The 12,680-nt window shown below is 36.9% G+C and overlaps 1 protein-coding gene across 1 annotated transcript in view; it reads right to left on the bottom strand.

Annotated features, from left to right (window-relative positions):
- Positions 1-2,385: 2,385 nt before the first annotated feature.
- Positions 2,386-12,680, bottom strand: part of LOC128666237 (laminin subunit beta-4) — a 233,982-nt gene continuing 223,687 nt past the window's right edge. The window contains exons 33-34 of the mRNA XM_053720711.1: positions 8,006-8,162; positions 2,386-2,648 (exon numbers count right to left, since the gene is read on the bottom strand). Coding sequence (XP_053576686.1) covers positions 2,515-2,648; positions 8,006-8,162 — 291 coding nt within the window. The 3' untranslated portion in view covers positions 2,386-2,514. The remainder of the gene's footprint in view (positions 2,649-8,005; positions 8,163-12,680) is intronic.

Below are 12,680 nucleotides of genomic sequence, written 5' to 3'. Positions count from 1 at the left end.
GCCAAAAAAAATCTACTGCTTATTTGTAAATGTTACCACCTGGGGGCCGATTTATTATTGCCTGGCAGACATGATACGCTGCAGCTCCAGACATCACTGAATGTGGACAGCGTCAGCATTGCACAATCAGTTCTCGTGAACTGCTTTTGCAATGCCGCCCCCTGCAGATTCGCGGCCAATCGTCCGCTAGCAGGGGGTGTCAAACAACCAGATCGTATAGGATCTGGCGGATTGCAGACCGCAGCCTCAGAGGTTGCGGATACAGCCTGAAGACTCGCGTGGAAACAGGGCGAGATGGTCATATTCTGGGCTTGTTAAATCGGCCACATTGTCTTTTTATTATGCACTTGTTAATTATGCAATCGTACTGTATTTTATGGCCCTTTAAAGGAACAGTCAACACCAAAATTTTTATTGTTTAAAAATATAGATAAAGCCTTTACTACCCATTCCCCAGCTTTGCACAACCAGCATTGTTATATTAATATACTTTATAACATTTAAACCTCTAAATTTCTGCCTGTTTCTAAGCCACTATAGACAGCCTTTTATCACATGCTTATTTATTAGCTTTTCAAAACAGGATACTTCTAGTTCATGTGGGCCATATACTGTAGATAACTGTGCTCTCTCCCATGGAGTTGTGGCTGACACTGCACTAATTGGCTAAAATGCAAGTCAATAGATAATAAATAGCTGTGTGATCTCTGTGATTACCTTGTATCTAACCCTCTGCAGACTGCCCCTTATCCCAGTTATATTAATATACTTTTTACCTTTGTGATTACCCTGTATCTAAGCCCCTGCAGACGGCTCCTTATCTCAGTTATATTAATATACTTTTTACCTCTGTGATTACCCTGTATCTAAGCCTCTGCAGAATGCTCCTTATCTCAGTTATATTAATATACTTTTTACCTCTGTGATTACCCTGTATCTAAGCCTCTGCAGACTGCCCCCTTATCTCAGTTATATTAATATACTTTTTACCTCTGTGATTACCTTGTATCTAAGCCTCAGCAGACTGCTCCTTATCTCAGTTATATTAATATACTTTTTACCTCTGTGATTACCCTGCATCTAAGCCTCTGCAGACTGCCTATTAGTGCAGTGTGCACCACAACTCCATGGGACAGAGCACATTGTTTTCTATATGGCACACATGAACTAGCAGTCTCTTGTAGTTAGAAGCTCATAACAAAGCATGTGATAAGAGGCTGTCTGTAGTGGCTTAGAAACAGGCAGAAATTAGAGATTTAAGGGTTATTAAAGGGACACAAAACCCAAAATGTTTTCTTTCATGATTCAGATAGAGCAGTGACTTTAAGCAACTTTCTAATTTACTTCTATTATAATCTTGTTTTCATTCTCTTGCTATCTTTATTTGAAAAAGCAGGAATGTAATCTAAGGAGCCAGACCATTTTTGGTTCAACACCTGGGTAGCGCTTGCTGATTGGTGGCTAATTGTTATTTTTTGAGGGATCGCTTGTGGATATCACTGATTCATTCAACCGTTACCTCAATTGATTCCATTATGAACTTTGGGCTAAATCCTTATTTTGGTTATTTGGGTTTATGCACTTTTTTGTATTATTGTTTATGAGTTCAGTGTTTATAGATTCTCTTTATATCCAAGTGAACTGACTAATATCCGTAAAAATATTCAAAAGCACGGATTCTGCTTTAGCCAATATATATCTAAGTTCTTTTTAAAGTTATCTGCTATATTTACTTCATCAGACATATAGTTCCACAGTGGGATTGCTCTTATTGTCAAAAAACTTTTTTTTGTATGAACCCTGGATATATTTAAATAAAGTAATCATTTCACCGTGCATGGGCACTCCCAGTTTGATTAACTTCTTCTCATTAAAGGGGCATGAAACCACAAATGTTTCTTTTGTAAATCAGACAGAGCATACCATTTTAAAAATGTTTCTAATTTATTTTTGTTATCAAATTTGCTTTTCTTCTCATGGATTTGTTTGTTGAAGAGATATCTAGGTAGGTAGCCATTTAGTGATACATGCACATCCCTGAGCCTACCTACCTGATTTTTTTCTATCAAAGGATACCAAAAGAATGAAGTCAATTTGATAATAGAAGTAGACTGGAAAGTTTTTTTCAAATTGTATGTTCTATATGAAATATGAAAGAAGAAAAATTGGGTTTTATGTCTCTTTAAATTCACCACATTTCCGTATTAATGTTGTAGCCCTTTTTTTTTTTTTAACACTGAACTCTTAAATGTCATTTTTTAAGAAATGGTCCCAAAAATGTACTCCATACTCAAGCTAAGGTCTAACCAGAGATTTATAAAGGGGTAGCTTTTAATACATTTGTTTTCAGACACAAAAAAAGAATTGAAATTTATAAGATTAAAATAAATTTGACTCCAATTTAATAAGGTTTGTGTCATTTGGCAGCAGCAGAAGGTTCATTAACAAGAATGATCAGTGAATACAATTGCAGGGTCATATAAACACTCGTCTTGTTAGACAACTGGACAAGGACTAGCAGGTGGAATATATAACAGATTGATTTCGGATTTCGCCAAGTAAATCTGTGGTTTGTTTTTCCAAGTTCTGGAGCGTCTCTATCTTCTCTTTCATTTCTTTCTCATTGTCATCAAACTTTTTTTGAAGACCTAAAATGACACAGACAAATGTAAACTTTATGCACAGTTAAAGGGACACTGTACCCAAATTTTTTCTTTTGTAATTCAGAAAGAGCATGCAATTTTAAGCAACTTTCTAATTTACTCCTATTATCAATTTTTCTTCGTTCTCTTGCTATCATTATTTGAAAAAGAAGGCATCTAAGCTTTTTTTTTTTTCAGTACTCTGGACAGCACTTTTTTATTGGTGGATGAATTTATCCACCAATCAGCAAGGACAACCCAGGTTGTTCACCAAAAATGGGCCGGCATCTAAACTTACATTCTTGCATTTCAAATAAAGATACCAAGAGAATGAAGAAAATTTGATAATAGGAGTAAATTAGAAAGTTGCTTAAAATGTCATGCTCAATCTGAATCACGAAATACATTTTTTGGGGTACAGTGTCCCTTTAACTAGATGAGACCCTCAAGAAATGCCATCGGTATATAACTGGGGCAATTACACTAATGCACCTAAAGAAGTCAGTAAAATAAAAATAAGCACTAAATAGGATGTTAATGGCACAACATTTATCAGTTTATACAGGCAAGAGACAGTAAAATGAGTCAGTAAAGGTACATTATGAGTAGTCTTTTAAAACATTAAGGAATTACATTGTCTATTGTCCCTTTTTACCTTTTGATGGTAAGTAGGCAGGTGGTACAGCCAATCAGATGCTGTACCGGGTCCAGCATAAATGCTAAAGTTAAGTGCTTTCAGTCTATGGAGTGGGAAGTACAACATCTCATTGGCTATACTACTCACCTTTGCTGGGAAATAAAAAAAAAATCAGGACTGGTGATACAACCTCAAAGCGAGCATTATTATTATTATTATTATTATTATTATCGGTTATTTGTAGAGCGCCAACAGATTCCACAGCGCTAACGGAGTGCTAAAATATATTTTAGAAACTGTTTTAAGTGATCGAGATTTTAGTGGGGTTATTCTTTGGCTTGTTAGGTAGCTTGAGGTGGGTTCCCCTGAAGGACTCCTTAGGGGAAGAGTTTCTTGGGGAGCCTGCTTTGCAGCAGAAGAGGTGGGAGGGTGTTCCATGCATGCAAGCATAACAGTGTGTGCCTGGTAACTAATGTGGGGAGGTCCTATGGATAAAGGCCTTTAAGTTTGTGTGGGTGGTCTCTTAGGTAGTGTGGTTGCACTGGTGAAAGCTTTGCGGTTTGATGGTCATCCAATAGGTTCCAGGGATTAAGACCTTGCATTGTGTGTGTGGTCCATTAGATGATGTGGTTTATAGGTGGAAGCATTGCAGAGTGGGTGGTTCTTTAAGTGGGAGGTCTGCTGAGATAAAGGGATCAATTTATCAAGCTCTATATGGAGCTTGATGCCCAGTGTTTCTAAAGACCGCTGCTCCATAACCTGTCCGCCTGCTCTGAGGCAGCAGACAGAAATCAACCCGATCAAATACGATTGGGTTGATTGACACCCCCTGCTAGCGGCTGATTGGCCGGGATATACCCCAAAGGCTTTTCACTGTGATGTGGTTTATTAGGTGAAAACATTCCATGTGTATGTGAGTCTTGTGGATGGAGTATTAAGATACGTGCAATGTCCTCTAGATTTGGGGTTACATTGGAGGATCCACCAGTGAGGGCGACTTACAGTAGGGGTGACACCAATGGGTGTCCTGATTATGGTGGTGGGTTGGTGCACTGTGTAGATAAGGCACCCAAGTGTTCTACAAAGAAGGTGACACTCAAAGGGATATTAAACACCTTAAGACTGAACTTTATAATGTCTCAAGTGTGGTAAAAAACAAAATTTACCATTTATTTTTTATTTTATACTTTGTCCCCTTTCCTGTAATTTGAAGATTGTAGACTTTTCAATTCCTTTTAAACATGGAAGTCCAGACTTAAAGGGACACTAAACCAAATTTTTTTGTTTAATGATTCAGATAGAGCATGACATTTAAAGCAACTTTCTAATTAACAAATTTTCTTTATTTTCTTGCTATGTTTATATAAAAAGCAGGAATGCAAAGCTTAAAAGACGGCCGATTTTTGGTTAAGAACCTGGGTTATGCTTGCTTATTGGTTTGCTAAAAGTAGCCACCAATAAGCAAGCACTATCCATGGTGCTGAACCTAAAATGGGCTGGCTCCTAAGCTTAACATTCCTGCTTTTTAAATAAAGATAGCAAGAGAACAAAGAAAAATTGATACTTGGAGTAGATTAGAAGGTTGCTTAAAATTGCATGCTCTATCTGAATCATTAAAGAAAGAATTTGGGTTTAGTATCCCTTTAATATTTATGTTCCAAACATTCATTGGTTGCACACTCTAATGACCCATTTATAACTGATTGACCCAGCAGAAAAAGGAAACTTAGGTTAGGACATAGGGGTGTCAATTGCTTTACGGACATTAAAACTGTACACTTATTTCTTCAGTATTTAAACAACTAATATATGCTTAAAAATACATCTAAATAATATCCCCAGGCTAATCTTTGCTTTCATTATTTAATTCTATCTAACTTTTATTAGTATTTAATGTCCCTTTAATGTTCATCTATAGCAATGTTCTTCATTCATTCACAAGAAAGCTAATCCTTTTAGCAACATTGTCTTCTATAGGCACATTTATATTTTGCCAGCATGTGCATCTGTACGGTCTCGGATTAATGACTTGATCTGAATCATTCATTAACTATATTTATTGTGCCCTGTATTTAATAGTAGTAACTCTGGTGCAGGTTGGTGCTATTGATAAATCATTACACTAGGGTGAAGGATAATATATACTTAATGATTTGTTTTTGCTTTGATATTTATTAATTGCTAAAGTTTTAAAATTTGTAACTGTCATTAGTGATATCATATTTATTTAATTTATTAGGGGATGAGATGCCAATTGATCTTATGATTAAGTGATTTTGCTTATATTTTATTATTTTGTGACATACTAATGAATTTTCATAAACATTATCTAAATACATATATTATACTTCTTATTGAAGACACACATATGTGTTCATTTGTCTGTATATTTCTTTATATGTTTATTTATTTGACACTAATAAAAAGGCATACAGCTATATTTAAAGGGACATGATACCCAACTGTTGAAGCACTTAAAAGTGATGCAGAATAGCTGTAAAAAGCCGACTAGAAAATATCACCTGAACATCTCTATGTAAAAAAGGAAGATATTTTACCTCAAAAGTTCCTCAGTAGCCACCTCCCATTGTAAAGGGACTTTAAGTAGCCAATCTGGATGCTAGTCATATAATTTCCCAGGTCAGTTTAAAGGGACATTGTACACTAAATTTTTCTTTGCATAAATGTTTTATAGATGATATATTTATACAGCCCATCTGGGGGTGTTTTTGTAAAAATGTATTTTGCTTATTTCTAAATAACATTGTGCTGATTTTCAGATGCCTAACCAAGCACCAAAGTTTTAGATGTATACTGATGTCTACAGACTCCTGTCTATATAATGGGTCTTTTCATATGCAGGGGAGGGTGTACCTTTCCAGCTGTCTCAGCCCATTTCAGTTGGTGTCCCAACTCAACCTCATCAACAGTGCTAAATTGGGAGCTCCTAAGTACATGTTTAACCCCTTAAGGACCGTGTATTTCTAACTAAGACCAGAGCATTTTTAGAATTTTTGCCTAACTAAGACCAGAGCATTTTTAGAATTTTTGCCATCACTACTTTTAAACAGAAATAGAGCCTTGTTTTTTTTTATTTACCTATCAAAACTATATATATATATATATATTTTAGTAGACAACCCAAAGTATTGATCTAGGCCCATTTTGGTATATTTCATGCCACCCTTTCACAGCCTAATGCGATCAAATTAAAAAAATCAATGACTTTTTTAAAAACTTTGGGTTTCTCACTGAAATTATTTATATACTGCTTGTGCAATCATGGCACACATGGTTATAAAAGCTTCTCTGGGATCCCCTTTGTTCAGAATTAGCAGACATATATGGCTTTGCCATTGCTTTTTGGTAAATAGATGGCCGCAAATTGCAGCTGCGAGCCACCCTTCTATTCTTCCCGGCAGTGAAGGGGTTAATCAGGTATCTTAAAAGGTTAATTTTAGCTTTAGTGTAGAGATTAGCCTCCAACATGACACTTCCTACCCTCTGATCCCTACCTGTCCCCTCTCAAACAGCTCTCTTCCCTCCCCCACCCCCCATTGGTCACCCCCATCTTAAATACTGGCAGACAGTCTGCCAATAAAAAAAATGAGACTTTTTTTTAATCAAATTCTTTTTAATTTATTTTTTATTTTTCTGCAGTGTAGGATCCCCCCTACAGGGGGGGCGCTGGTTGTTAAGGGGTTAAAAGGTTTTATATTGGATTTTTATATCAGTATCTGTGCATATTCTTCTTTATAGTAGTGCCTATTATATGCAGTTATATGAATATTGATGTTTACTGTCCCTTTAAAGATGTTTACTATTAAATCTCATGAGATCACAGTAACCGATTGGCATTTTTCCCAACATGCAGCTGACAGAAGCTACAGCATATCTGTTCACAGAGCACTTTTTGTTAGCTGAAGAAATTGTGAGGTAAAATATTATTTACATAGAGATGTTCAGGTGATATTTCACAGTTACACAACATCACTTTCAAGTCCTTTTGCATATGGGCATTACGTCCCTTTATATTAAAGGGACAGTCAACACCCGATGCAACTTAACTCCATACCTTAGATCAGGAATAGAAGATGCAGCTGCACCGCATCGCATGTTGATGAGCTCTAACGGTATAGGAGTAATCACCCAAAATACATGTTTATTCTGTTAGATATGGCCCCCAAACTCCTCCCCCTCCTCCTTCGTCCCCTTCTCTAAGATTTTCCCTGCTCGTTCATGTTCCAAAGGGTGACGTTGCTGTTTTGATAATGCGCATGCGCATTATCTTCTGCCCGCTCGCAAATGCAAGCCGAAATCGTAAGTGCTGCTGTGATTACCTTAGTGGCTAGATTGAGTTGTTCCTAATCCATTGCGCATGCGTGATTCTCTGCGTGTTAATCCAACCGAGGATTGGATTATGATTGGAAGATTCAATTAAAAAGAAAGTAAACACGTAACCGTGGGGGGAGTTTGGGGACCATATCTACACAGAATAAACATGTATTTTGGGTGATTACTCCTATACCGTTAGAGCTCATCAACATGCGATGCGGTGCAGCTGCATCTTCTATTCCTGATCTAAGGTATGGAGTTAAGTTGCTTCGGGTGTTGACTGTCCCTTTAATAAGATAATGAGATGTTATTGTTCTTGGCTTAATGCCCCAATACACTTCTTATGGATCAGAGCAGGTCAGGGAATAAGGCTTTTCTCTGTGTCACCCACCATCAAGCTTTTCCTTGGCGCTGGTTGCTTTCTGCAATAGACCTTGAGCGTCTTCCTTTATCTTCTTCACTCTGTCTATAGCTGACCCAGCAGAGCTATTCACATTGCCAACCTTTTCCTGCAGCTCTGCGTACTTCTTTTTAACATCGCCCATGTCCTATATAGGAAATATAAACATACACAAAGCTGAGGGATAGCAAGATATGAATAAATAATAACTTTTATTTTACAATAACATTTGTACTACTTTGTGCCTTTAGCTATATACAGTTTAAAGGAATAGTTTAGTCAAAATTAAACATTCATGATTCAGATAGAGCAGAAATTATAAGCAACTTATCTTTATTTGAAAAACCAAGAATGTAACCCATTTTTGGTTTAGCACCTGGGTAGCACTTTCTGATTAGTGTCTAAATGTTGCCACCAATCAGCAAGCGCTACCCAGGTGCTGAGAAAAAAAATGGGCCAGCTCCTAAGCTTACATTCAAATAAGCAAGAGAGCAAAAAAAAAATTGATAATAGGAGTAAATTAGAAAGTTACTTAAAATTGCATGCTCTGTCTGAATCATGAAAGTTTAGTTTTGACTCGATTATTCCTTTAAGTGTGCTCCAGACTGGCAATATACTGCTGTTACTGAGCTGTACAAGGCCAGTAAGCCAATCAGGATGGGCATATTCATGTAGCCACAAGCTCTGGAAGCACTTTGCCACTACAAATGAACTATTCCTATTTCTTGAATCCAGTTACAGGGTTTAACACAGTTAGAGGCACTGTGGTGCAATAATATAGTGATTTAGAACAGGAGAATATTTTACTTTTACATTATGTCCCTTTAACAATTCTGATCTGGGGCGCGATCTGATATACGGCGTAATTTTCGTCGCAAAGGCGGGGGAACCCACGCCGCCCGTAGTTTTACCTCACACATCGGGGTATCCAATTTACCCCGCCGGCAGTTCCTAAAGTGCCGTAAGTCGGACAAACTAGCGATGTCCAGAAATAAGCGTAAGTACAAATTTCTGGAGTCGCCAGTGACTTACGGCACTTTAGAAACTGCCTGCGCCTAAAAAAACTAACTAAATATGAAATCTCCCATAACTGTCTAACCTGCCTCCCAAACATCATCCCGACACGTATACCCCTCAATCCGCAATCCCCCCTCTCACTCCTAATAATAAATATATTAACCCCTAAACCGCCGCTCCCGGACCCCGCCGCCAGCTACATTAAATGTATTACCCCCTAATCTGATCCCCCTACACCGCCGCCACCTATATTAAATATATTACCCCCTAAACCTAAGTCTAACCCTAACACCCCCTAACTTAATTATTATTTAAATAAATCTAAATAATATTAATATTATTAACTAACGCCTAGATTTAGAGTTCTGCGTTAGCCGTCAAAACCAGCGTTAGGGGGTCCTAACGCTGGTTTTGGCCGCCCGCTGGTATTTAGAGTCAGTCAGGAAAGGGTCTAACGCTAACTTTCCAGCCGCGACTTTTCCATACCGCAGATCCCCCTACGCCAATTGCGTAGCCTATCTTTTCAATCGGATCTTTCTAACGCCGGTATTTAGAGTCTTGGTTGAAGTGAGCGTTGGAAATCTAATGACAAAACTCCAGCCGCAGAGAAAAGCCAGGAGTTAAGAGCTTTCTGGGCTAACGCCGGTTCATAAAGCTCTTAACTACTGTGCTATAAAGTACACTAACACCCATAAACTACCTATGTTCCCCTAAACCGAGGCCCCCCCACATCGCCGCCACTCTAATACATTTTTTTAACCCCTAATCTGCCGAACGCACACCGCCGCAACCTACATTATCCCTATGTACCCCTAATCTGCTGCCCCTAACACCGCCGACCCCTGCATAATATTTATTAACCCCTAATCTGCCGGGGTATTGTATGTTTTTTTTACAGGCAAAAGAGCAGAATTCTTTGGGGCATGCTGGTAAGGTAAAAGAGCTTTTCAATTTTTATTTTAGAATAGGGTAGGGCATTTTTTTTTATTTTGGGGGGCTTTGTTATTTTATTAGGGGGCTTAGAGTAGGTGTAATTAGCTTAAAATTGTTGTAATATTTTTATAATGTTTGTAAATTATTTTTTTATTTTTTGTAACTTAGTTCTTTTTTATTTTTTGTAACTTAGTTCTTTTTTTATTTTTTGTACTTTAGTTAGTGTATTTATTTGTATTTAATTTATTTATTGATAGTGTAGTGTTAGGTTTAATTGTAGATAATTGTAGGTAGTTTATTTAATTAATTTATTGATTGTGTAGTGTTAGGTTTAATTGTAACTTAGGTTAGGATTTATTTTACAGGTACTTTTGTAATTATTTTAACTAGGTAGCTATTAAATAGTTATTAACTATTTAATAGCTATTGTACCTGGTTAAAATAAATACAAAGTTGCCTGTAAAATAAATCTTAATCATAAAATAGCTACAATATAATTATTATTTATATTGTAGCTATATTAGGGTTTATTTTACAGGTAAGTATTTAGCTTTAAATAGGATTAATTTATTTAATAAGATTTATTTTATTTCGTTAGATAAAAATTATATTTAACTTAGGGGGGTGTTAGGGTTAGGGTTAGACTTAGCTTTAGGGGTTAATACATTTATTAGAGTAGCGGTGAGGTCAGGTCGGCAGATTAGGGACCCCGCCGCCAGCTACATTAAATGTATTACCCCCTAATCTGATCCCCCTACACCGCCGCCACCTATATTAAATATATTACCCCCTAAACCTAAGTCTAACCCTAACACCCCCTAACTTAATTATTATTTAAATAAATCTAAATAATATTAATATTATTAACTAACGCCTAGATTTAGAGTTCTGCGTTAGCCGTCAAAACCAGCGTTAGGGGGTCCTAACGCTGGTTTTAATAATTGTAGGTAGGTAGCGGCGACGTTGGGGGGGGGCAGATTAGGGGTTAATAAATATAATATAGGGTTCGGCGGGGGTTAGGGGCAGCAGATTAGGGGTTCATAGGGATAACGTAATTGGCTGATTTGAATAGCCAATAGAATAAGAGCTACTGTAATTCTATTGGCTGATTTGAATAGCCAATAGAATTACAGTAGCTCTTATTCTATTGGCTATTTAAATCAGCCAATAGAATTACAGTAGCTCTCATCCGATTGGCTGATATGAATTTGAAGGCTCAAATCAGCCAATAGGAATTCAAGGGACACCATTTTTAATTGCGTACCTTGAATTCCTTTTCAGTGTACGGTGGAGATCGTATGAAGAGGATCCTCCACGCTCCATGGCTCCGCGGTCTTCAGTTCCAGCGTGGCTGGTCTTCAGTTCCAGAGTCGACGGTCTTCAACTCCTAAACTCCGCGCCGGCTGGTTCCTGGAAGAAGAAGAGGTCACCGCTTGGAAGAAGACTTCACTGCCTGGAACAGGACCTTCTCCGCCGGTCTTCAGGACAGTTAAGGACCACTTGAGGGTTAGACTTAGGTTTCTTTAAGGGGGGATCGGGTGGGTTTTAGAGTAGGGGTGTGTGGGTGGTGGGTTTGTTCTTTTTTTACAGGTAAAAGAGCTGATTACTTTGGGGCAATGCCCCGCAAAAGGCCCTTTTAAGGGCTGGTAATAGAGCTGATTACTTTTGTAATTTAGTTTAGGGTAGGGAAATTTTATTATTTTGGGGGGCTTTTTTATTTTATTAGGGGGCTTAGATTAGGTGTAATTAGCTTAAAATTCTTGTAATATTTTTTTGTTTTTTGTAATTTAGTGTTTGTTTTTTTTGTAATATAGTTTAGTTTATTTAATTGTTTTTTAGTGGGTTTTAGAGTAGGGGTGTGTGGGTGGTGGGTTTGTTCTTTTTTTACAGGTAAAAGAGCTGATTACTTTGGGGCAATGCCCCGCAAAAGGCCCTTTTAAGGGCTGGTAATAGAGCTGATTACTTTTGTAATTTAGTTTAGGGTAGGGAAATTTTATTATTTTGGGGGGCTTTTTTATTTTATTAGGGGGCTTAGATTAGGTGTAATTAGCTTAAAATTCTTGTAATATTTTTTTGTTTTTTGTAATTTAGTGTTTGTTTTTTTGTAATATAGTTTAGTTTATTTAATTGTTTTTTAGTTTAGATAATTGTAGTTTATTTATTTAATTAATTTATTGATAGTGTAGTGTTAGGTGTATTTGTAACTTAGGTTAGGATTTATTTTACAGGTAATTTTGTAATTATTTTAACTAGGTAGCTATTAAATAGTTATCAACTATTTAATAGCTATTGTACCTAGTTAAAATAAATACAAAGTTACCTGTAAAATAAATATAAACCCTAAAATAGCTACAATGTAATTATTAATTATATTGTAGCTATCTTAGGGTTTATTTTATAGGCAAGTATTTAGTTTTAAATAGGAATAATTTAGTTAATAATATTAATATTATTTAGATTTATTTAAATAATAATTAAGTTAGGAGGTGTTAGGGTTAGACTTAGGTTTAGGGGGTAATATATTTAATATAGGTGGCGGCGGTGTAGGGGGATCAGATTAGGGGTTAATATATTTAATGTAGCTGGTGGCGGTGTAGGGGGATCAGATTAGGGGTTAATACATTTAATATAGGTGGCGGCGGTGTAGGGGGATCAGATTAGGGGTTAATACATTTAGTATAGGTGGCGGCAGTGTAGGGGGATTAGATTGGGGGTA

The sequence above is a fragment of the Bombina bombina genome, chromosome 7 (genome assembly GCF_027579735.1).
Source record: "Bombina bombina isolate aBomBom1 chromosome 7, aBomBom1.pri, whole genome shotgun sequence".
NCBI lineage: Eukaryota > Metazoa > Chordata > Amphibia > Anura > Bombinatoridae > Bombina > Bombina bombina.
Note: the sequence above shows the minus strand (reverse complement) of the source record. Positions and strands in the feature narration are given on the sequence as shown.